At 30.8% G+C, this 27,735-nt stretch overlaps 1 protein-coding gene across 1 annotated transcript; it reads left to right on the top strand.

Annotated features, from left to right (window-relative positions):
- On the top strand, nt 1-27,405 carry LOC134718129 (uncharacterized). Its single transcript, XM_063580621.1, has 12 exons — nt 1-964; nt 1,244-1,286; nt 3,861-3,918; nt 4,969-5,216; nt 6,177-6,367; nt 7,327-7,399; nt 21,227-21,249; nt 23,154-23,275; nt 24,210-24,336; nt 24,978-25,117; nt 26,353-26,491; nt 27,169-27,405. The coding sequence occupies exons 1-12, from the start codon at nt 86-88 to the stop codon at nt 27,403-27,405; spliced, it is 2,280 nt and encodes a 759-aa protein (XP_063436691.1). The 5' UTR covers nt 1-85.
- Nucleotides 27,406-27,735: the final 330 nt, after the last annotated feature.

The following is a 27,735-nucleotide window of genomic DNA, read 5'->3' as shown; positions in this document are numbered from 1 at the left end:
TTTATCTTTTTTGTTCATTTCAGACAGACTATGTACGTTAAATCCAATAAGTATCAATACTAGAGAACTATGTTTCTTTATTGATATGTCTGAAATATATCTTTCTATGATACTCCGAAAACTAATTTCTGAATATTGCACTATGAAAAAAGTAACAATAGAAGATATAATCAAAGATGAAAAACACGATCTTTATCATAAACGGATCAAAACAGAATCGTGCTGTAAATGCAGTACAAAGCAATCTTCTACTTTCGTAAAAGTCATTTCAGAAAAGCAATGGGATGCATTGTATGAGATAAGTTTGAGTAGTAATTCGCATTCATGCCAATTTAATCTTAAAAAGTGCAGTGAACGATTTGTTCCCAAAACGATAAACCCGAGCGATCTGTCAGAGATTATGACATTGGTTCTTTACTCAACAAATATCATGCACTATATTGTTAGTCGATTATTTAGCAAAGGATTCATGAAGTTTCTTTTGGACCACCAGCATACACTTTACCATTCTATGGACAAAAAAATGTGCTGTAAGTGTAGAAAGTCACCTACTGAAGAAATATTAATTAACAAGGAAGAATGGAACGCACTTTTTTTGAAAAAAAATGATATTTTTTGCAAGAATAATACTACAAATTGTTGTTGCCAGTACACAGTTAGACATAGAATCAAATACTCAGACATTGACGAAACCGTTTTATTCAAAATTGTTTATCTCGCGGGTCCAATTGGTGTTCTTAACAAAATTAAGGAAAATGCGTTTTCATCCTTTATAATATGGACAGTTGATGCCGATCCTTTACGAAGAGCGTTAACAGAATCATTAAACATTATAGAAGATAAATTATTTCGCTCTGATATGATACGACGTACATCATCATTTCATCTGACACAATCATACGAAACTGAAACAAAATTTGATGATGCAAATAAATGGCTGTCTAAACACCTCCGCAAACAAAAGGTCGGTATTTATTTTTGGTAAACTCTGTTTTATTTGATAACATGGTCAATGTTAAACTTGGAGACATGATGTTTCTTAAAAGTATATAATAAATTTGTACAATGACATCTGAGTAATTTCTAAATTTAGTAATTACTGTAATCCAACAAAAATACATTTGGCTTTTAATTGGTTTAAGTGTATTGTAACGTAATACAAAAGACACAGTTTGGTCTCGGAATAGTGTTCAAAGGAATCGGATTGTTCACCAAAATAAAATGTTAAATATTTGTTTTTCAGGCAACAACAGAACCACCACTTCAAATTGTTGTACGCGATAAAGGTATATTGATATTTTAGAAAACCTATATGTTGGTTAAACCCGTTTGTAAACCCGCCAGTAAATTTTGTAAAAAAAAGACGTTAAGACATTGACACGATCAATCATTACAGTTCAAATAGTTCGAATTGGTTCATGCATAGAATTTTATGAAGTAAAATTTGGAACGTGTGCACATCATACCACTTTGCATTTCAAGACTAAATGTCGTGAAAAAATGCATAGTATTGTTATAATACCAAGTTCAAATTCAAATTCAAAGTGTTATTGCCATATAAACTTTACAGTTTGTGACATAATATAACAACAACAAAAACAAATAACGACAATAACTAAGTAACTCAATATATATACACACATTCAGGTAAATATTAAAGGGTCCCCTGTCCTCATTTTCATTGACTTTTTTATAAAGGATCTTAGTTTATTTACTTGTGTTGGTGTTGATGGGTTAATTATATATATAACTTTGTCATTGTCAGTGAGATTAGCAAATGAATTACTTTCTCTGTTAATGCAATCAAAATATGTTAATCTAATATTTGAATTATGAGAACAATTTATTAAGAAATGTTTCTCATCATCTAGTACTTTGCATTTTTTGCAAAGTCTCTCTTCGCGAGGAATTTTAAAATGCCTCCCTTTTTCAATTAATAATGAATGGTCACTGATTCTAAGTTTTGTAATTAATTTTCTTAATTCAAAGTTTGGGTTAGAGAGGTAAGGTTTGATCAATAGATTTGGCTCAAGTGCTTTATAAACATTTAATTTACTTTTATCATCAATAGATGTTAACTTATTTATCAACAGGTTGTTGTAGTATGAGTTTATTTGGGGTTTAATATAGCTTTTAATATTTTTTAATTGTTTTAAATTATCACAGGATTTTAGTCTATCTATATCAATGTTAGATCCAGAAAGAATATCGTTTGCAAAAGTGAACCATGAATAGGTGCCACTAGAATCCAAAGTTTTAGTTAATTGAAAAGATTCATTTAATAAGGGATTCAAATTTGAGGTGAAAAGCCTTGCTATATACATAATAGTTTTGGTTTTTATATGACATTCGATAGGCATTCTTCCCAATTCGTTCCTTGTACCAAAATTTGAGGCACTTTTGTTAGGTTAGTGCCAAGGGTAAACTTGCAATAACCAAGATGCAAGTTTTCTATTGGAGTCTTGTCAATTAAATTAAATGGGTCCACAATTTTTCCAGAAACCAAAGCTCTTTTTTTAGCTTTGAAATATGTTATATATGAGTCCAAATATGTTATTTCAGAATAATAAGTCAATATAGGTCTTACTAAGGTGTCAAATAAGTTATTTAACACTCTGATAGGAAGGCTGCCAAGAGAATTAGTATATGTTTTAATAGAGAACAAAACCTTTTTTGCCTTTTTTGTTAATTTAGCTGTAATATGAATGAGATTACCATTTGATTTAATCAGCAGACCTAAGTAAGGATATTCTGAAACATACTCTATTTTTATGTTTTATATACAAGTATAGATGTTTCAAGCTTTTGCTTTGTTGTTGAAAAGACCATACTTTTTGTTTTATTTATGTTAAGAGAAAGCTGCCAGTTTTCACAAAACATGGAAAATTTATTTAGACTATTTTGGAGACCCTCCTTAGATTCTGATAGTAAAAGCAGATCATCAGCAAACATGAGGGAGCCTAGTTTACTATTTAAAAGCTCCAAAGGACTTGAGTTGTCATCTTCCAAACCTTTAGTGATATCATTTATAAATATATTGAACAAAGTAGGACTTAATGAATCCCCTTGTTTCACACCTCTAGTGATGTCAAAATAGTCAGAAATGAGATCTTTATGTTTTAAAGAGGATTTAGTATTTAAATATTGTTGTTTTATTACTCTGTAAAAAGACTTTCCTACTCCCATTTTGCATAATGTATACAGAAGGGCTGTCCTCCATACAGAGTCAAATGCCTTTCTTAAGTCAATGAAGCATGCATATATTTTTTTGTTATTTTTGTGTATATATTTATTAATTAAAGATTTTAATATAAAAATACTGTCAGCAGTTCTGTGGTTTTCTCTGAAGCCAAATTGACAGTTATACTATTTTATATGATGATTAATAGCTGATATGACGTTGATTAACAACTAAATGGTAGACTTAATTTGTATTTGTATATATTGCTTTATATTTCATAGTGATTGTAGTGTTTTATCAAATGAGGTGTAAATTTTCTCAAATTCGTTTTAAGTCTCAAGTATGTTGTGTCTTTCTTTGCTTGGTTTCCTTTTGTTGTTTCATTTTTTTAAGGATTTTCTTTCAGTTCAGCTTTCAGTTTATTTGTTGATTTTAGTGACTATTTGTTTATCATTAGATGATACTTATATTGGTATGGACATGTGCATAGTTAAAATATGAAAATGTATCAGAACTCCTGACATATACAAACTGTTGTTCTTGTTATTTTTTAAAGTAAATTTTCATCTTTTGTAAAGCCTGTTTAGTTCGATTGCTGAGCTTTATGAGTTGTAATAGGATAACGTTACTTGTAACATAGTCATACAAGTTAACACATTGATTTAATAATTACTTGTAGATGCTTTGCGTGTAAGAACTGTACACATTCCTCACGATTTAACACTTCTTCACAGAACGTAAGTACAATGTATTACAAAAAAAACATGTAACTAAACACAGAACGAGCTAAATGCATAAACAACATACGGTTTGCTATACATGATAACGAACTTAAATTGATGCAATGCAATGCAAAAATTGGTTGGTGGTATCAACTACTTTCACCTAGGGTACTTTTAATAATGAAGTGCGTTTGTTAGATAGAAAGATAGAGATAAACTGTAAGCAGATATAATGTACACCAAAGTAAGTCAACATGACGAAAATGGTCAATTTAACCCCTTAAGGAGTTATTGCCCTTCATAAAACTGAGTATGGAAATAGGGAATGTGTCAAAGAGACAACAACCCGACCATAGAAAAACAATGTTTGACAATTATCATAAATTTTGTAACGTTTTACAAAATATTTTCCACTGTAACTAATGGGCCATGTTCATAATAGATATAGATAATTTTAAGCAGCTAGAATTTTCAGTAAAGTAAGATCTACAAACACATCACCATCACAAAAAAAGCAGTTATGTCATGAATCCATCTTTGTCCTTTGTTTTATATGCATATAGACCAAGGTGAGTGACACAGGCTCTTTAGAGCCCCTAGTTTAAATCTATAAACAACTTATTTACACCTGTGATGATGAAGAGCTAGCCATATTGAATGAACACTCTTGATTTTTAAATATTATGTGTTGAGGTCTTGTAATCCTTAGGTTGTTGGTGTTTGTTTTGCTCCACATCTCATGGAAGCAAAAAAGAAACATCACATATTTAAAATGCTATATTGAACATATGCAACAGCAAATAGTATCCGTATTAGAAGTTTCATAAAGATATCACAAAGAATGAGCTCTATTGATACATTGTATAATCTTTCAGCATTCACAAAGAAATCACTACCTTTAACGTTAAATATTTTCACCAGAAAGCGCTTGTTTAAATATTTTCTTCAAGTATAAGACGTAATTGTATACAATCATTTGATATGACAAGATATGGTATGGACCTTATTTTTTAACATTATTTTTTTTTATCAATTGAAATAAAGTTGTGTTGCTATTTGTTGTAGTCGAAACTTCACAGACATCACTTCTGAAGAAAACAATTTCCTAGTTGTGGTTCATGGACTATCCAAAATAGTATATCCTATAGTTATCAATGAATTTAATACACACTGTCGTAATCATATGTTAGATACAATCCGAAGAGATATATTCGAACAGCACTGTAAAACGCCGATTCATGGTAAACATAGAGATCAAAGAAGAAGAATGTACCTTTCACAGAAACAACAAGAACAGCTTTTTTCGGCGGGAAGTAAGTTTATTATCTATACCACACTCAAGGATGTCAGTATAACACATGCCTTTGTAAATGATTATTGCATTAAATTGAGTTGTGTAAATGAGGAACCAAACAAAGATTCCGTACTTTAAAATCCTTTGCAAATGCAAATACAGTACAGGAAGGCTGATAACTGTGTCTTACAGATTATCAGACCTTTAATGTATAAATTTCGACTATATTTGTAAAAATATATCATAAAAATGTAGAATGGAATAAGTACAATACATTCGTAAGATTATTTTTCGAAACAAGGGCAATTAAACAAAATAAGACGACATAAGCGGAAGGAAAGATGAATATAAAAACAGCACTTCATAGATCATCATACCTTACATACATTTTTAGTTCAATTTAACTTTTCTAAAAAATTGCCTGTACAAATAGTTATCAAACGTACCAGAATTATAATTTTATACGCCAGACGCGCGTTTCGTCTACATAAGACTCATCAGTGACGCTCAGATCAAAATGGTTAAAAAAGCAAAATAAATACAAAGTTGAAGAGCATTGAGGACCCAAAAAGTTGTGCCAAATACGGCTAAGGTAATCTACTCCTGGGGTTGGATTGACACTGTTGTTTGTATCTAATTGATATGTTACAGTTTCAAATTTGTTTTAGAGATCGTTTTTTTTTTACTTTTGATGAGACAGGTAATGCTAAGTTATCCAAATCAGTATCTGTGTTTGAAATTTGTTTTTTAAAAGAATAAAAAATCAAGTTCTTAGAATGACAACTGCGTGCCACAACATCTTAAAACATTAACATTGGATATGTTAAACCGATAATACATTTTGGACTATTTAATTATAACCTTTATATAAATCCAAAATACTTTTGATTAAAAGACAAAGCTTTTCACAATTATAAATATATTATAAATAAATTCACAGGGAACTCTTAAAATGTCATTACATGTTTTCTATCTATAGAGGAAAAGTCAAAGATCGTTGATTTGAAATTAATGATCTACATTTTAAAAGAAAACACAAACAAAGAAGAGAAAGGAGATTATTGTGAACAATTAGACGTCATCGATGAAATAAGAAGAGAAATTGTACAAAGCAGCAGTGGCATGTTAAATGATAAACGGTTTCAGGAAACAATGGAACGCATTCGAAGGGTATGTCGAACACCCTTTTAAACTTTCAAAAAAAATAGAAATATTATTGTACGTTGTCAAGTAAAAAGTAAAGGTTAAGGTCTGTATTTTGTAAACTAAGATTCATGCTAATTTATTATATAGATATAAGAAGATGTGATATGAGTAAAACGTTAAAGTTAGGGTCTGTATTTAAAAACTAAGATTCATGAGAATTTGTTATATAGTTGTTATAAGATGTGGTACGAGTTCCAATGCGACAACTCTCTATCTAAGTCACAATTTACAAAACACAAACCATTAAAGGTTAAAGTACGGCCTTCAATACGTAGCATTGGTTCAAATCGATTGGTCTGTTGGTTGGATTTGAAACCTACATCCGAACAACATATGATATCAACAATATTGCTTTAGAAAATAAACTGTGTATATAAACTCATCATAGATACCAGGACTAAATTTAGTATATATACGCCAGACGCGTGTTTCGTCTGCTAAAGACTCATCAGTGACGCTCGAATCCAAAAACGTTTAAAATGCCAAATAAAGTACGAAGTTGAAGAGCATTCAGAACCAAAATTCCTAAAAAACATTCCAAATACAGCTAAGTTAATCTATGCCTGAGGTAGAAAAGACTTAGTTTTTCAAACATATTATATTCTATTGTTTAATTGAAATTTGCCTTTTTTCTAATTTGGGAATACATACTTGATTAAAGAACGCATATCTTCATCAGAAAAAGTTCAGATTTCGTGAAGACAAGATTTGACATAGCTGCAGGTCTATTTCAGATTAACCTCTACTCAAAACTTTGCATACATATTTTGATGCTTTTATTTTGCAGCCACGAGTATCATTTTCAGTCGAAATCGTCATCTGGTGGTTAAAATTAAAACTGTATATATTATTTTAAAAGAATAATAAAGGATATCATACTATTTTTCGACCAAAATAAGTTGAAAATGTTTTGATTTTTGCAGGCAGTATTGCAATTAGGAGGACAAAGTTATGTAGACAAACTATCAAGTATCCAGCGTACACAGAATATTTTAGGTCAGTGAAATTTAAATGTTTTGAAATAACGGCATTTCTTTTATGGCATATAAAGCTTTGATATAGCAGCTTTTTCTTTCATGGTACAAAAGCTTCTTCGAGTCTGATGAACCTGTCTTGAACGTTAAAAAAAGTGAACCCTAGTATATATTTGTTTCATACTGTTAATTAATCGGAATATGTGATTTAAAGAAACAAGTTTTAAAATATTTCGACTGCAATTTTTGTGTTGACATTGATTATCATCCGAATGATTATTATTATAAATCAGCTAATAATAAAACTTTGCATTGTTGAAATGATTATGAATTTCTACCTTAAGAATAGATTATCCTATCCGTATTTGACAAACCATTCCGGAATGTCTGGTCTTCACTGCTTTTTAACTCATTTGCCTTCCTTTTTTTTTCTCTTTTGATACGATCATCATTAACGAGTCTTTTATAGATGAACCGTTTGTCTTGCGTACAAAGGTGAAGTACTGGTATCTTTCATGTGTGTAGTACACAATTTGATATCAAATGAATATATTATAACATGTGTGTTGCATAACAATTTCCGTCTGTACTCCAAAGTTCAATTTGCATTCGTATTTCAAATATTCATCTTTTAATTTGTATGGATATGTTATGATAAGCAGGTTTAAAATTATAAAGGTAGAATAATTTTAAAATGTTACTTATATTCCATTTCAGAATAGCATCAATCAAGGATGATCAAAATGACAATTGTTTCTCATTGATGTTTAATATATATTGTTATACAAGTGTAGAGTATAAAACTATTAAAGTAATACCAATCCAAAAGTGTAGTAGAAATGTATTTAGAAATGTGTTGGTACAAATCAAAGTATACTTGCAAGACTGAATTATTTAAGGTACATCCATTATTTATCAAAATGCAAAAGGCTAACGACATTCAACCATTATGTCATTAATACGCCAAGAAACTGTAAACACCTGGTAAAATAAAGAACAAACGACTAAACCAAACCCTAGTCCATGAATCAATACTTAAAAAGTGTTGAGCAACAGCAACCCTGTCAAAAAAGGATAAATCATGTGTTAAAAAAAGGCTAACAGATTTTGCTCTACATGTGGCACCCATCACGTTACTCATCGTAAGTACCTATTTGGTGATAAGTCTCGTGCGATAATGTCAAAATAGAAAAGAAAATGGGATTGTTGAGATGCTAAATGAAGCGATAATTAGTTTAAACATATTTATTTATAGTGGATCGGGAAACAAGTTTTGCAACTTATATAAATCCCTTTCCACTTTGCGGGTGCGAGTGCTGCCTTGTAGCGGCATTAACCTACTCTTTTTCGAAACCTACAAGGGTGTCTTTAACGTGCAAGAGATATGGCTCTCTCTTAACACGGGTCAGCCATTTATCGTCCCCTTCCGACGGACTATCATCGTTTCTTCAAGACCATACTCGCGAATGGTGTCAAGGGAGAGCCGAAAATTGAGTTCCTGAAATTTTCATCCCAAACGGGAATCGAACCAGGAACCTTTGTGTTAGTAGTCCGATGCACTAACCACTACACCACGGCGATAATTGAAATATATCAGAGAACTTCTTCGAATATGATATTCCATAATGGTCAATTTACTCGTAACAGTCAAAAGAATGACTTCTTATTTATTGATTTGAACCAATGATGGAAAAGTATGGCTTTACTACAAGCAGCGTCTTTCTTGTACGTAAATATTGAAAAAAACATACTGCATATACAGATTTCGGATTGAATATTTTTCACAAGAAGTAAAACATTCACAATTTTTGAAGCTGAAATCAACTCGTATGTATTTTTAGTTAAGATGAACGTAATATGAGGTGAACTGAACTGTAAATGTTGTATTGTATTTGTAGTGTTTTATAGCCGTTGGTTTTCCATTCATCTATCAAAATGTATGTCACTGCTTTTTGTTTTGGGGCAGTGGGGTATGTAGATTTTTGATGTTTGTTTTTCCATTTTCTATATTTCCCTCGTTTTTTTCCAAATTATATGGAATAGATCTGTACAATTGTTCAGCTTCAAAATAAAAATACATTATGTTGTAAAAATTTATATGTCTAAGTTAATCCTTAACATCATCTTTATCATCCGATTCTGAATCAGTTTACTGAAACTGTTTTTTACTGTATGAAAAGATAAATTTCTTTTTCTGTTGCTTACTGAAATTAATGTATCAATTTCGTCTTAAAACACAAAGCCTTGTTTTAAAATGGTTGCTGATTAGGCGTGATAGCAATGTAAATAAGTAATAAACTTTTCTCTGTGACATATTTTTTTCAGAAAATTATGTGTTTGTTTGTTTGCTTTTCATGTTTGAGTGTATTTCAGTTAATGTTTCCAATGTGGTATTATCAGATTATGAGGATATATAAGTATTTTTTATGCATATTTGTTTTCAAAGTTTGCATTGATATGTGCGAGCAAAGAATCTAACATTGGTTCTCGATAATATTATCACACAACACTGCTATATTGGTTATGATTGGAATGCAAAAAAAAATTAATGTGAATCAATTAATTTGTATATATATACCTACATTGGTAAATCTCAAACCGAGAAATTGGAAACCCATATTTTGTCAATGATTCGTGTCAGTCATAATTGGGGTTTTTTTTATAATTTGTTATTTAAGACTATAAGAAGCAATCTATTAACATGCTTACCTTCCTTATTTCACATTTCATTATTTAGTCAAATCAAGGATCAACACCCGTTTATGTTCTCAATTATTCTTGTATGTCATTACTCTTACTAAAATATTACAGAACACGTTATATTTAAACGGGGTATCGCCAACTTTCATTACAATCTAAAGCACATGCATGAAGTTTTCTTATTTATTGTACGTAATCCACAGATATTCAACAATAGTTTGATCGCATGCTTGACTTTTGATGGTCGTATGGCTATTGTAGTTGGGTATAAGATTGACATGTGATACAAAAAAGTGAGTGTTCATCTCAATAGCTATCATAATATTCAATATTACAAGTAACATATAACACATACAAAGTTTCATATTTATTTTATGTAGAAATGGTTCAGTAAAGAAAAAAGAATCAATGTTTTAATTGAATTGTGTCTGTTTAAATTAAGTAAAACAATTATAAGACTCCTACCAAGTTTGAAGAAAAAAAAATCGTTGGTGCCTTTGGTTGATAGTGTTGTTGCCTCTGTAACGAAGCTCAATACTTTATAAATGTAATATGATTTCTTTCAAACAAGAACAAAATAATCACATTTTTTTCATCAACAGTAAAATCAAGTAAAACAGTACAACAGCTTTGTCTTTAGAGATTTTAAATTTGTTATTTGTCGATTTGTATATACTGTGAATTTTGATAGGCTGGTTTAGGTTATTTATCTATCCGTTTTTAATTTATAGTTAGTCACCAGTTTATTTTATAAATATTTACCCTCTTCAACAGCCACACAGAACTTAGCAGTAAAAAGGACCCGAATGATGTGTCTGGACAGAACGAAATATCGGACTTTAACTTTAGGTGTTTCAACCCTAAACGATTTTGTATCGATTTGTGATAAATAAAAATGTTATTCTTCCTGCAAAAATAGATCAACCAGGAATATAATTTTACTGTTTAACAATATTCATCATCTGTATTCAAAGTTGTTAAAATAAGAAACGAGTTTTATACATTTTTGTAAGAGTTCCTTTCTTAGTTTTCAAAATGACAACATTACCCATCAAATAAAACTTTTCTCTAATAACAGAAACTGAACTCAATTTTTACTCGTTGTATGTTACACATATTGTATGTGGTTTTTTTTTTATTAATGTTGCTTTCGAATGATTTTTAATTCATTATTACATGTATTTGGTTTGTGCCTATCGGTTATTTCAGTGTACGTGCATAAACATTGTATATCATTGAGTGTATTTATTTAATTAAAGTATCAGAATATGTTTTATCGGGCCTCTCTCGTTTGTTTCAAATGTAAAACAAATAAGGTTCAAATTAGATAATGTGTTTCTTTCTGGAACAGTTTCTCCCGAAATGTTTACCGTATACATTTGTTCGATTATGTGTGCTTCGGAATTTCATTTTACTGGCCAGGATTTCCAGCTTCAATTGACAACCTGGCTTCTCTGACCAATAAAAACCTACCACCCAAAACAGTTGAATAGTTTCGTCAAAGCATCAACAAATCAAAAAAGGGTTAGAACCTGACAATATATACTGTTTATTATGTTTCATCCCACGGAACAAGTGGAGGAAACAACTGTCTTGGTGCAAACATGATCTGGTTGTAAATTTTGCTTAAATTCTCAATTGTATAACAGTTGTTAATAGCCCTGTCATATTTACACAATTGTATGAGTAACCAAAATAGAGATCATAGGATTACGTGAAAAAATATAGATATTTATCAGCCACAATTGAGTAAAAATACACATTTAAAACACAGACAACAAGGTTAACTCCACTATGTTTTACATCTTTAGTTTATGTCAGTTCCAATGAAGGAATAAATGAATAAATTAAAGGTAATTTATATTTAAGGTTTTTCATCCCGAGGTGTTTTTACGACAAAAACCTTAAAATATGCATTATCTTACGTACATTTTAAAAAGATTATCTGGATATTATATGTTATTCAGGTCTCAGACAGGGTATATACTGTGACATTCCCGGCTTAGAGTTTATATCCCCTGAGCCAAAGGCGAAGGGGATATAAGCTCTAAGCCGGGAATGTCACAGTATATACCCTTTCTGAGACCTGAATTACACATATATTACGGATTACCCCTGACTTAATGTTATTTCCCAGTGAAAGTATTTGTTGACAACAAATATATAAGTTAAAAACCCCAACCTGTTCCGCATACGTGAAGTATTTTCTAATTTGCTGTGAAAATAATTTTATCGTGTATGTAATAATTAATAATAACACTTTTAACATTAAATATAAGTATTAAAAGTGTTAATTGCGTGATTTTGTATCAAAAATGTATTATTGACTGAAGCACGTCGTTATTTTCCCTCTGTGAGACTCTGACAGTCTGATAGTTTTTGACTACGTCACATAGTAACCGGTGTTATGATGACGTTTTTGAGGTTCCAATTGGGGATAAAAACGTCGTGTATACCCCGGCAGTTTCCTGAATATATACTGACATCTCTGTGTTGTTATCCAATCACAAACCTCGACACATTTGTAATCCGTAATATAACTCTATACCCTCCTCCCTCCCCAACTCCACCCTATTGTGAGGTTCCTGGGTGGTATTTGATAGAATATAAAAAAAATGTATTAGTTCATCATTTGATAGAGGAAAATGTATGCATAAATGTAAAAAAGTTATAAACTGACGCGAAGACAGCACGGAATCGTGACACACGAAGATGTAACATGAAAACGAAAAGCAATACATGTAGGTACGATTTCTTATTCAGTGTGAATCAATAAGATTTTCAAAATCTTACACACAAATATGTCGTTTAAGTCTGCCTTTTTTTAAGTGTTGTGAAAGTTTTACAATAAAATTCATCTCACATATATAATAATGTCTCTATATTGAAGCTATTAATTATCAAAACGTAACATTTTTTGTTTCTAAAATCAAAATGAGGGTAATTGCACTTGTTTTACACCTAAAAAACAAAACAAAACGCTATCAGACGAATTTTGAATTAAAAAAGGTACCTCACATGGGTAATTATGTTATGCCTTGGAGCATTTTTCATTTTTTTTCCAAGAAACATGGTATCGTCCTGGTGATTCTTTAAAAGAACGAACTATCGTTCTGAAAGAAAATAACTCCATATAGGTATATAAGACAATTGTTTTCTATTCGTTAGATGTGATTGAGCCTTGATACTTTTAATGTTATAAATGACTCTCCGTTTTGAATTTCCCGGGGATTACAGTATGTTTGTCATTTTACTTTCTGTATCATAGTTAAAAAACCACACAACTGATCTAAAGTAAAAACCGATACATAACAAAACAAAATGTGTTTGTAGTTGATAGTACAAGAAAGTAAAACATAATTGCATAGTATATCTCGATAATGAACAAAGTAGGCTTAAAAGACAAAGTATGTTTTGGTGATAAAAGGGGGAAATATTTTATGGTCAATTGTTTTTTTGCATTCGGTGTACGAAAATGGTGTATGATGTAAGGTGAATAAATGTAAGGTTGCATTTGATTTGAAATTGCAGTTTATTTCTTTGTAATTATATGAACAGTAAACAAGCAAATGGTGACACAAAGTGAACGAATTTTAACTAGTCGCCAGAGAAATTGTGTTGAAATGGAACATAACCGATGTAAAAAACAAACTTTAAAAAATATTCCGCTGTACTGCCCTGTTCCACCAATCGATAGCTATAAAAGATTCACCTATCGTTGTTAACGACAAATCTTGCCATATATGATTAAGAGAGAGAATGATGGCAGATGTTTGGGCAAAAATGAAAATCTCGGAAAAGGCAACATCACTAATAACGCATATAGTGGTTCTCATAATACAGTCTATCGACAATAGAGCAGCAATGATAATTGTCGTACAAGTCAGAGACTGATAATTATTAAAAACTAATAGCAAATTCTGATAAAAATGAAAAACTGTCGGCAGAATAACCAAAAGCTTGAGTAAACTTGTATTTTTCAAACAACAGTTGAAGCTTTTCTTTTTTTTTATTTTCTTATGAAATCGAATAAAACTTCATATGTTATACTAAAATCGATAGGTTATCAATGATTAGCATTGAAAATAATACCAAGATCCTCACTTTTTTAGCAATTTGTTGTCTGTGACAGTCATTTAGAGACAACAAATTGGAATTAAATTATAGTCAATGTTTTATTATTGGCCAAGAGTCAATCAGTGCACCTATCATACATATAAATCTGGATATCAAGTTAGTTTAGAAAGAGATTCTCTTATTCATGTTATTCTAGGCCAGATCATCTCTATAGAAAAAGGTAAGACAAAGTATTACCTAATATAGAATATCTTCTCGACTTTGTGATAAGAATTAAATACATTATTTTTTTTTTTTATTTCAATGACATAGGTTGTTTTTTATTAAACTAAAAATGGTTAAACATCTTCATTAAAAAATTGTGGGTTTGTAGGTTAAATTTTATTGATAAATCGTCCGACACTATAACATGTTATGAGAAGTACAACATGTAAATACGGAAAGAAGATGTGGTGTATTACTACCAAAGAGACAATAATTTACTTTAGTTCAAATAAAAAGGATATAAGTAATTATAGGAAAACTAATGTGAATAACCAATTTCAAGCATTATTGGCTACTATATTTTTAGTTCAAATAAAATTGTTGTCAATTTATGTAAAAACTAAATCTTAAACTGCTGCTGAAAAATTCAACATACCTTTAATCACATGTTACTTGTTCCCGGAAGTTTGATAGTACAACTACTGGTACTTCCGATCTAAACAACAGGGCAACTGTGCATTAATCCAAATAATCTTTCAACTAATGTTATAAAGTGATTAATAGTACCAAAACTTGCCTTTGATACCCAAAACCTACCAAAATAATTGACCCTTTTTGAAAAAGATAGTGCTATGCGTAGGAACTATTTCGTTTAAAATGTGTCATAGTAACTTGTATTTGTTTTCCGAATCAGCCCGCTATATCATTACTTGATTGTCGTTGCCTTCATATCTTTTTTTTTTCGTTTAATGTCTATTCAGTTTAGTGCGATTAGAAAAATAGTCAAACACAATATTTCGTATATGACGCAATTTCGAAAAACAAAACAAATGATCTGATAATAGTTAAACAAAATGATTATACGTTTTTACTTTTCTATCCCAAATTCATGTATTAGTTTTGATGTTATATCTGTTATTCTCATCGGATTTTGTCTAATGCTTAGGTCGTTTCTGTGTGTGTTACATTTTATAGTTGTTCTCCTCTTATATTTAATAAGTGTCCCTCAGTTTTAGTTTGTAACCCGGATTTGGGTTTTTTCTATCGATTTATGAGTTTCGAACATCAGTATACTACTGTTGCCCTTATTTATATAAGTAAGTAAAGAAAATGCAACTGTACAATAAGTTAGTTGCTAAGTATCTTCAAGTAAAACTTATCTACACCATCATATTCTTAACGAAAAGATAAAACATAGTTTTTCTTGTTACCGTGACTTTTTCTTCGACCCTGCCTGCTCCTGCTATTCACATAAGGTCTTGTTAACATCTTGTCGCATCCTACCATCTTCATTATTATGACAAGTCGAGAAAAATATGTCGACATTCTGCAGCCAATTTCAAGGAATGTCGCTATTATTTATCATGACATGACACGATGAAAATGACATGACGGTCGACATAACGAGATAATATCATGGCCTGTCAATATATTATCATGTCCTATCGAAATAAATATATGTCGACCAAAATTATGTCCATATCAGAAATAATCCACCATAGTTCACTAAATTTTCATTTCTATTTTTTGAAAATTTGTTTTTTTAATATCAACTATAAACACTTCTTTTGCGTCTTTGTCATACTATTGTATATTTGTTTTGTCAGCTGTGTTTTATGTATGTAATCTAGTTTTACTGCCAGGTCTACGTAATTGTCGTATTAAGTAATTATGCCATCCACGTTTGTTAATTAGACAAAACTATGAACACCTGTCTATAAAGGGATGGTTTAACTAGCTACACCTATTTAACCAGGTTTTACCTTCCCCCCTTTTTCTTCAAAAAATTCCGTACCAATTCAGGAATATGAAAGGGGGTTTCCATTCCTTTTGGTGATAGCTTTATCATGTATAGTCTATCATTTTATTCTTTCAGTTTTAATGGACTTGCTCGTTATAAATGTTGCTTTGCGTTTTCGAATTCACTGTTAACAACTTTAATGAACCGCAGACCAAAGATAAATTACAGTAAAAATACTCGTATAATCGCATTATATATATCACTTATAATATATATATAAAATTATTCTTTAAGATACGGGTTGTTATCTATTTTTCATATAGTGTAGAAACTTGTTTATTTCCGAAAAAAGGCAAAACAATACTGTGTTCACTTTATTTTTGATATTTGGGGGTGTCTTTTTTTCTTTGTTTTCTCATTGTAGCATACCCACTCTATTATTAGGAATATAAAAAATATTCACTGCCTTGTAAAATGCAAACACGAAGTAGGCTTACAATAAATTAAACTGCATTCTTAACATAATGAAACTTCAATAGTGATTAAATAATCAAAAACATGGTCATTGGTAACTTCTACACTTGGCAGTATTCTCAATGTACTAGACCAGTGTGGCTCCTGTTATCTTACCAAGTACTCGTTAAGGGAGCTCGCTTCTCAGTTTCAAAGTAATTAACTTTCAAAACACTAGTGTATAGTGATAAGGAATTAATAAAGGAATCCAAAAAGCAAAAAAAATATATAGATCACAGTGCTTGTTTTCGAGATATGAGCCATTGAAATTTTGGCGGAAAATATTCTCTCTTGCCTTTTCATAGCTTTATCATTGACATGTTAAAGTTCTCAAAAACTGTTAAAAAGTAATTAAAATTTTATAAGACTTTTACAGATGGCTTATCATTATACATGTTAAAAGAATTTCAAAAAGAAAAATGGGGGTCACAGGGCAATTTTTTTCAAGGCATTTAAATGGATAAAACCAGAGGATTCCGAAAATCTGACAGAAACTCCATAACATGACAAGCCAAGTTAATTTGATTTTTAAAGAATGAACACTATGTCGGATTTATTTAAAATTATCTTACAATGTGTACAGATTTATATACACGTGTGATTTTAATTTAAGAATCAGTATGGAGGATTATAACAAAATACCGAGCTGTGATGTGAATTTCAATATGACATTTAACCAGCAGAGTCAAAATGACGTGGTTGTTTGCAACTTTACGTCAACGGGATCAACGAACATCATTAAAACAATTACCCCAGCAGAAAGCTTATAGTCAGCTGCGTACAAAAGAACTTAAAAACCAGTTATTCAAAATCAAATATCTGTGCGTTGCGTATGTAACAAATTGTGAACCTAATTATCAAAATTTAAGCATCAGTGTTGATGACAAATAAATTGTAGGATTCTCTGTTTCCTGATTGGGAAGAACGTAGTGAAATTACTACCGTAGTTTGATTGTACTAAGAGTTCGAAACAAACAATGTTAATCAGAGAGTTATAACTGCCCTGAAGTTCACTAAGCAGGATTTGTAATTGAAATCGATTAACAGTTGATCTTTGAAGGCATATTATCTAAATATATTGAAGAGAAAGTGATTATAATTAGCTGCAAGAATCCTGTAATTTGATTATTGGGCTACACATAAAAAAGAAAAACAATTATATCATAAATGAAATATGACCTAAACAAATATTAACCTTATACTATTTCTCTACTACAAACAATGACAATGGATTTTGTTTTATACTTTTATGAACGACATTTATTCCTATTATTCAAACTCTTTTACTTCTTTCTTTACTTTATTTATCTCACACAGACATATTTTTGTTTTTATTTTGGTTGCAAATTAATCAAAATGGAACTTGTTTTCCAATTTATCGACTTAAACGATAAATCATTCAATACAATATCTTTAATGTCATATAACATCAATGTGTTGCACCTTTGATGTCATCGAAATGCTTGAACCAATGCATACATATATACGTTCAGTGAAAATTGATCCAAACAAATTTTAAAACTTCGGAATTTGCAAGATCGTGACATTGATAAACATTCAGAACATAACACGTTCAGCTTTGAACAAATAAGTAAATTCTATAATATTTTCAAATGCATTAAGATTTTATATTTCAACTGTTCCTTAACAGTTGTGAAAGGAATTGTTGTATAACAGTTGCTCAAAAAGCAGTTATTACTGTTTACCTTCTAGGGCACTCTCTATTACATTCTTTCATCCATGTGTTTGTGACGATCTTGCGCTGAAGTTTAAACGAAAGGTCTCGTATCCAAGTGTAAGGTACCTGCATGCGGAAAACAGTCGGCGAATAGGTATACGGTACAACAACAATGACATTGCAGTACATCTATGAAGATTTTGATATCATGAAGAATTGATTCTTTTACAAGAAAGTAAACGTTTACTTTTTTACAGTTAAACTTCATTCAAGTATGGATCGACATATTCTTGTTGTTTTGAGTTTTGAAGTTTCATTTGACTTTTACTAGATCATTGCATAGTAAACGTTCATTTTAACCATATATAGGTTCTACTTTTTTTATTATCATCATTATGTCATTTAACGTATAAATGGTTACTTTATTAAGAGAGGGACGAATGATACCAAAGGGACAGTCAAACTCATAAATCTAAAACAAACTGACAACGCCATGGCTAAAATTGAAAAAGTCAACCAGACAAACAATAGTACACATGACACAACATAGAAAACTAAAGAATAAACAACACGAGCCCACCAAAAAAATATTTCCTGTTATAAAAGAAATAGTTTTAGATTGAAAATGAATTAATACTGAAACCAGAATTGATAGTGTCATTTGTAAATGATCACAATATCGATTAATGGTCATTGGTAGCTTCTTCACTTGGCAGTACTAGTGTACTAGACAATAATGGCTCCTGATATCTTACCAAGTACTCGTTAAAGCACATATTCATCAAAACGAAATGTGTTATCATGAGAGAATCTTATAACATATATAATAATTGTTCTACTATCTTTTATAATTCAATCAAAGAAGTGCCCTCAGGCAAAATGTCGTTAAATAGCGATCATTGCCTCGCTACCGACGGGTAGAATCAGTAGGTCATTAACACTTTAACTGCCTCTGGGTTATGTTATACAACGGGAAAATCAATAATATTTTTTGCTATATAAAAATAAGAAAACAAAAACTTTAAAAATATATAGACGAACGATTATGATATAGAAGATCTAAACTGTTTTTCGTAAGTAGAACAATTTTTGAGATGTTAATGTTTTCAAAAAAAAATGTCGATTTAAGATAGAATACACAATTATCGTGTTGTTCAGTCTTAAGTCGCCTTTGCTGTGTTTTGTATACCGTTGAAAGCCTTTTATGAAAATTTCAGTTTTTTTTGCCCTGGCGTTCCTTGTCACCTTATTTTTTTTATGTTTTTCTTTTACTTTAATCGTATTGATTCAATATGAATCTGTATAAAGACAATTATTTTGTGAGTACTTCAACACTTTGGCATACTTGTTTTGCTGTGAAACATATGTTTGAATATCGATAAAATGTTTAGGATTGTTTTTGCGTTCAGTGCCGTGGGTAGCGACTACCACACTACTATATCGTAATTTAAACTGTTTATCTTTAATGCATTTGGACATGAATTACATGAAATCTTTTCGTTGTAAAACATTTTTGAAAACAGATTTTTTTAACTATGAACATGTTTAGTGAATTCAGAGGTATCTGGTTTTTTTTTAAATGTGTATTAACGGCAGGTAAAAAGTGTGGCCACTATGGTTACAACTAAAATTTAAGAGTAAAATAACGATTTTTTTTCTCTCGATTATATCAGAAACGAAAACGGGTTAAAAAGAAAAACCATTAGTACGTAATTATATTCCGTTCAGTTCAGAAACCGTCAATTAACGGTTTGTGTCTACCTGAAAGCTATTATAAACCTGGCACTTTTAGTCCTCCGCACAAATGAACATTAATAACTGTGTTAACGTCGTGAGTTAGAGGCGGTTTTTCTAGATTATGAATGTTTCAGCTCTTATTTCTTAAATTTTGCAAGATTTTCGGAATCTACTGGTTTGGTCCATGTAGGGCCATTACAAATTGTACCCGCTCACACCTACTTCTTTTTCTTCATAATATTAGTTTTAAAGCCATATTCGAAAATCTTATAAAACCTTAGTCATTTTTCATAGAATAGTTTTAAAAAGAGGTGTTTATGAATGATAAATATATATATAATCTAAAATGTATTAGTTCCCTCAAAATTTACAATGGCTTTTATCTCAAAAACGATCACATGGACACTTCATCCTTTTGCCGTAATACAACAGACTCATCAGTGACTGTTATCTGCTCTTTGGTCGGGTTTTATGTCTCTTTGACACATTCCCCATTTACATTCTCAATATTGATACAGTTACAAATTACCTGATGACAAGAATTTATAATCTACTCAGAACACGTTCAACATGAGTTACTGTCCTTATACGAAAAGAAATAGTATTTGTTGCTTTTGTTTGCTGTTGTTGTTTTGGTGGGTGTATTTGTTCGAATCTTATTATAAAAACAAGCCTACCCACTAATACGATTTGCAAAATAAGATCAAAATACTGCAAGTACGACGAAATTGTATATAACATAATGATGCAGGCCAAAACGATCTATGGTTACTTGATCAGTATAGATGATGTCATTAAAGCAACATACTCTATATAGATCGTAAACTAAAAACTAGTGTTTATGTATTTTTAATCTATTCAGTAAAGCCATGGATCTTCAACTAACCTTGGTAATTCGATCTTAATTGACAACATACTCTTCTTTTAATGCGTTATGAATCAATTTTGAACAATTAGTTTGTGCATCCGTGTCCCTGCTTAAAACGTTTGCGTGATCAAACTTTCAAGCTTGTCACTTCAACATGTTTTAAGTGCTTTCGATGATATAATACGCATTTGTAGACTATGACACAAATGTTACGAGTTTTATTTATAGTAATGTTTGACAATTTTGATTGAGTATATTTGTTCGCACAGAAATATTAGCTGACCCTTTTCGAATATTCTCACAATTTCAATAAATTTATATTATATTTTAGGAGCTGTAAATATGGAACCAAAGGTAAACATTTATTTTCTAAGTGTGAAATACAAAACCCACAAATGTATGGTATGTTTTACACAAAAAATGTTTATAACTTAAGTGAATGGCATCCACATTAAATTTTTAATCGATATTTGATGGTGTATTATTATAACTATTTTCATTTTGGAGATGGGAGTCATCAAAATATTCGATATCAAAAGGTTTATAGTATTGCAATGCATGTGTTATCTGCCCGTCTAAATGACATAATGTTTATTAATGGTCATGTTTTGCTTTTTTGCTTATTATCCAAGAGTTTGTCTGTTTAGAATCGACATAAGAGTGTGATGGTCCCTCTTGCATCTTTCGCCGACTCCTTCCTTGAAATAAGTTGTAAACAATGTAATATATTTTGTTAACTTATAACAATGGACAAATGTATGTATGCTCTGAAGTTTGAATACCCAATAGACAATGAAAAAGTTGAAAAAACACAAAAAAAAAACATGAACTGTTGATCTAGAGATGCAGAAAAACACCGAAATCACTTTGGATGTGATAACGATTTTTCAACTGCGGCTTTTAATCTTGTTTTAAAATGATACTTGATAAAGTCTATTCTCGATTTAAGTGTCACCTTGACTTAGACTAATGGATAAAACTGTTAAAGTTTTAACATCTTTGACAATTCTGCCTCGGTTGAATACGATACACAATCTAGCTAGGTTTGAATTTTGTATTTTATGGTAGAATTGATTAGTTTCACAATTGCTTAAGTTTTCACGTGCTAAATGTTTGAAAATGAATACGACTTTATTGCTAAATTAATGAGAATTAACTTGTTGTCCCAATGTTTTAATTATTCTGCAATGTGTACACCTTTATAAATTGAATGTTATCATTTACTGTTTGATGTGTTTAGTCAAAGTGTTTTAACACGTATAATACTAGAAGCAAATTTATCAATTTACCGTTTCATTCAAATACTTACACCTGTACCAAGTTATAAAAGTTATTTATCATAATTTGCACCAAACTGTTATGGTTGCAACGAAATTCAGAAAATTTAATTCGTTTCTGCAATCATCAAAAACATATACAATTTGTATTTGCATAAAGAATCAAAATATCATCGGTTAATGAATTCTAAACAAGGTTTTTATACCATTGTCGTTGTTAACTTAAAAAAAATCCCCATTTTATCACTGGTTATAATAAATAACACATGTATACTGTTTGTGCAATATTTAAGAAATAATTCATGGGGGCTTGAATATATCGTGATTTTATCACGGGTTGGCCCTTTATGGCAAATATTTTACCCTGGACGATAGCGAGGAGTAAAATATCGGAATAAAGGGACAACCCGTGGTAAAATCTAGATATATTCAAGCCCCCATGAATTATTTCAATTCTAACAGGACAAATACAGCAATTCTTTTGGATCGAAGCGCTCTAGGTAGAGGCTGATATTTGCCGTTCCAATAAATTTACGCACCATTCAATTGGCGTAAAAGAACGGAACAAACTGAATTAGTGACATGCTAAACTATTTACAATAATGTTTTTAGATAGTTTTGGGTGAACTTACTGATAATTTACTTATATGTCTTATACATTTAACAAAAAACTGGCTTATATAACATTTTAGCATCGTTTATTTACGTTTTCTAGTTGTGATGATTTTCGGTTTCACAAGCGTGTATTTTCCCGTACAATGCTTATATTCTGACGTCGTTGTTCTATGGCGTCGAGTAGCTCATTCATTAAAATACATATGACGTGGGAGTACAATAGGAACAGCCCTACCAATATATTCATATTTTACCACGGGTGTGTACTCAAAGCGCTTGAAGGACGTCATGTTAGAATCCAGATTATGAGATGACTTTATCCTGTTTGTACTGATTTAGATTTTTTATTCTTGCCTTTTATTGTAGATAACATTATACGAAAACAAGAATTTCAGGGGGAGAAGCCAAGAGATAACAGATTCATGTCCAAATTTACTTGACTTTGGCTTCAACAACATAACATCGAGCGTAAAGTGCGACAGAGGAGTGTATGTATAACCATCATGTCATTTCTTATTTTCAAGTTTTATTGACAGATATTTTATTAAAGCGGATTCATTTCATATTCGTTGGATACAATCGTGCTTTTGTGAGAACAAGGAGATATCTTTCTTAAATTTTTTATCGAAAGAAATGTATGCAATACCACTTTTAGGTCACAGTTGAATAGCGGGCTCAAGTATAAGTACGTTTCATAAAGAACAAGGTTTCAGCAATCAAACAGATGTCTTAGGGGGAAAATGTTGAAAACGTGCCTAGTTAAATTTTGGTCGAAAGACATAGTTATTGAACAACATCCTTTCAACTTGAAAATGTGTTGTACATATGCAAGAGTTATTGGAACGTTATATAAATCGAAAATTCACCATCTGAACACTGGATTAGAATCTTTTTTCGTAGACTTGTATTATCAATCGACTGTTTCTGTCATTATAACGGTCTTGGTCAACGTGAAGAGGTACATTTAAATGTATCTCTTATATCCTTATATCAAAAGTCGATGAAACATATGTAATAAATCAATAATAAAAAAAAATTAGAAAACTATACTCAGTTAGAAAAGAATGTTGTTAAGTTCATGGTAATTGAACGAATATTCATCATTTTATTTATTTTTTTATTTTAAATGATAATATTTCTTGAATGGATTCATATTTGATTACTAAATTGAAAATATTATCCCTCATATTTAAAGTTAAGAGTTTAAAGATACACATTAAAACAGTCAAATAACCAAACAAAATCGAACTCCGTGGAAAATTCAAAACGGAAAGTCCGTTATCAAATGGCAAAATCAAACCCCAAACACAACAAACGGATGAATACCCCTTGACCTGGTACAGACATGAGCTTGCAATAAACTGAAATAAACATTTCTTTTTCATTAAAAATAGGTGTTTCATGCTTTATGTTTTTTAACAGCTGGATACTTTACAAGAGAAAGAACTACGAAGGAAATATATTCGTAATCCAGGAAGGTGACGTGTATAATAAATTATCAAAGTATTTCAACAATAGAGCGTCATCTGTAAAATTGATAGGCGACTACGTAAGTACAAATTAAATTTTAACCGATGTTCAAAATTAGTCACTACCTGTCTCATTACATGTATTTGTTGTCTCATTTAATAGGATGTGAACATGGTAAAAATTGGTTTTATCATACTGATTATAATGATACGCATTACTTTTTTTCATTCTTCATACAAAGAAATATTGTAAGTTTTTTTCAGTACAGAAAACACAAATTTTGTACATTACAAGTGCATCTGGGTGTATTCCTCAGTTAGAAAAGAAGAAAAATATTGAACGGGTAGTCTGTTCATCGAATCATCGAGTTAAATAAAACCATATATAAAAACAGCTCAACACAAACTTGTTTAGGGCCGTACGGTGACCGATAGTTGTTAATGTATGTGTCATTTTGGTCTCTTGTGGACGGTTGACTCATCGGCAGCATTCTACATCTTCTTTGTTTTATATATATATGAAAAATTCTTAACTGCATTCTGCATAAAACGTGCAGGAAAAGAGCTGAGATAATGAGAAAAAAAGGTGATCTGACTATTTTATAGAAGATAAAGGATTTAAGCTACTTGTGTATCTACATTTATAATCCCTCATGCAAAAATTACTTATCTGCGACGATTAGCAATTCGGACACTCAACTGAGAATTTTTTTTTATATAGGATTTCACAGAGGAGCCAGAATGTATAGTATATGAAAACAATTTTTCTGGGCGGTCTCTGACATTCATCGATGACGTAGAGAACTTAAAATGGTACAAATTTGATAACAGAATGTCATCAATTGTGGTTAAAACAGGCGCGTAAGTCTATTTATATATTTATTCAATCTCAATTATTTGTTATGTTTGATTTTACGTATTTAGGAACATATCGTCAAATCGCAATAATTTATTTTGCATTCTATTTTGTCCCTTTTTATATGCAATCATATTGAATGCACGCATTTTTTTTTTTTTATTTTCAGTACCATATATATTTTGTAAACGATATTTTTAAGGAGACCCAATTTTCTTTACTTAGTTCAGGTTGATTATAAGGGATTAGAAATGTTGGATAACCATCATCTCATCTAGCTTCATGTTAGGAAGAGCATTGGACACGTTCATATCCAACACATAGACGAAAAAATTATAAGAATAATTAGCTAAAGATATTTTCATTGATTACAAAGCCAAAACAAGGAGGAAATTCTGGAGACATAATTAGCGTCATTCAAAATGTTCAAGAAAAATCATTATACGAAGTTTGTAATTATAGAACATTGACCTTAGGTTTAAAAACATTTCTTTGTTGACAGAAAAGTGTTGTGATCCTTGAAATATAATTGTGTCGCGCTAGATAAGACATATGATTAGCTGAAAAGTGTAGTCTTTGAGCAATATAACAGTTGATTTAAATATCAAATCAGGAGAGAGGAAATAAATACAATGTCATAGATTCATTGACGTTGGGAACCTATTCTAGCACAAACGGCCAAGTAAGCTATTTTTTTACGTGGCGTACGTTGCCTTCGTCCATTGTTTTATGGAATAATTTGCCTATACAATTAATAGGTGATATTTTTCCAATAATAGACCAAATACGAGAGTATGTAATTATACTCATCTATCTAAGAAGCAACTATCTTCATAAAAGTGACACTTGTACCAAGTCAGATATATAACAGTTGTTGTTCATTCGTGTGATGTGTTTTATCTTTTGATTTTGACATTTGATAAAGGACTATCCGTTTTGAATTTTCCTCGTAGTTCAGTATTTTTGTGATTTTACTTTTTCATTTATCAAATTACAACTTGCACACTTGATATACATGACAAGAACAAAAACAAAAATAAATAGACAACCATGCCATGCTTTACTCTTGAGAGGTAATTGCAAAATTATATTATTTATCGATGAAATTCATATTTGATTACCCTATGTGCTAACCTATCACAAACAACCTATTCAGAAACTTTCAATTGTTCATGATTTTATACAATAAACAGCAAATCATTGCCAGTTTATAATCCATAAAGCGTTTGTTTTTATGTAGTTGGATTGGATATAGATACCCTAATTATGATGGAGAGCAAAGTTTGTTTTTGAAAGGGAAGTATACAGCATCTATAAAAGCAAATGACGAAGGTGGATTCAAAAATGACAGGATTTCTTCGTTTAGCAAGATAATGGTGGTAAATATCAATTTTATGTTGTTTTAATTTTCTTAAAACATAACACATGCAGGTACATGGGTATAGGAAGATGCGGTATGAGTGCAAATGTGACAACAACTCTCTGATCCAAGTCACAATTTTTAAAAATAAACCTTTAAAGGTCAAAGTACGGTCTTTAACACGTAACCTGGTTCCCACCGAACAACAAGCTGTTAGGCTATTGCAAACTGAAAAACAACGGTCTAATACATGTATATATAAATAACGAGAAACGAGAAACACTTAAACATGCATGTATATACACAAATGTCTTATACAAAGTAAAAGTAAAAAATAATCCGACGGTTTTAAGACATTGACCAAAAGGAAAAGCAAAAAAAAAATATAACTGCTACAAAAGCACTTCAATCAGAAGTGAAGGTTAAACATCACATCAAGTGACACATTAAATACTAGTCCTTTGGCGAAAAGAGGCATTAATGTGCTATCATCTATAAAATTTAATTGACTCGTTGTAAAAGAGTTTGATTATTACAAAGAAATCTGTTAAACACACAGACTGCCGAATATGATGCAATACCATGAATAACTCTTAGAAGTACGAGATAATCTCCTTTTGCTTAAATGATCGATCTGTTGCTTTTTTTATTGTCGTCTTCATCGATAAGATTGAAGTCATTGTTTTAATATTTAAGAAACCGTCACCTGAAGGTAATATGACGCTACTACAAATTGATTATGACTTGGAAAGAGCAAATATAGTCAGGACTCCCACGTCTGTCTTCAGCTGGACTCAAGTGAATAATACCTCAGTAGAACAGACAGTGACAAAAACCGACGAAGTTACGATACAAAGAGAAGATACATATGAGTTTAGATGGGACAGAGCAGCTAAAGTATCTAGTAAGTGTGTTTCATCAAAGTTTTTCTAAGAATCCGAATTTAATGATCCATATTGGCACAGTTAGTGTTGTTTTTCATTACCCTCGTAAAAATGTATCAACGGTATCATGCAGCTAGAACCTGTTACGTCTATCATACAACGTATCACAAGTAACAACTAGGCGAGAAAGATTTTGCATATTTCAAATTTTAAATGGTTTAGGTAATAATGGATTTTCCGAATTGATTTTCCTCTAAGTTCAGTATTTTTGTGATTTTTCTTCTTGCATCAACAACTAAACGATGTATCACTTGAACCTCAAATACAATTTATGTTGTGAGTGTGCATATAATGATATTGATTTTAAACTGTCTAGCGT

The sequence above is a fragment of the Mytilus trossulus genome, chromosome 5 (assembly GCF_036588685.1).
Source record: "Mytilus trossulus isolate FHL-02 chromosome 5, PNRI_Mtr1.1.1.hap1, whole genome shotgun sequence".
In the NCBI taxonomy this organism is placed as follows: Eukaryota; Metazoa; Mollusca; class Bivalvia; order Mytilida; family Mytilidae; genus Mytilus; species Mytilus trossulus.
The sequence above is the reverse complement of the archived record's forward strand: the minus strand, read 5'-3'. Positions and strand labels throughout refer to the sequence as shown.

What these genes read in the sequence shown, in the direction of transcription:
- LOC134718129 (XM_063580621.1), top strand. Translation starts at nt 86, where the DNA reads ATGTCTGAAATATATCTTTCTATGATACTCCGAAAACTAATTTCTGAA. An exon ending in GCGTACACAGAATATTTTAG is followed by an intron (nt 7,400 to 21,226) that starts GTCAGTGAAATT and finishes ATTATATTTTAG; the next exon opens with GAGCTGTAAATATGGAACCA. An exon ending in TAAAATTGATAGGCGACTAC is followed by an intron (nt 24,337 to 24,977) that starts GTAAGTACAAAT and finishes TTTTTTATATAG; the next exon opens with GATTTCACAGAGGAGCCAGA.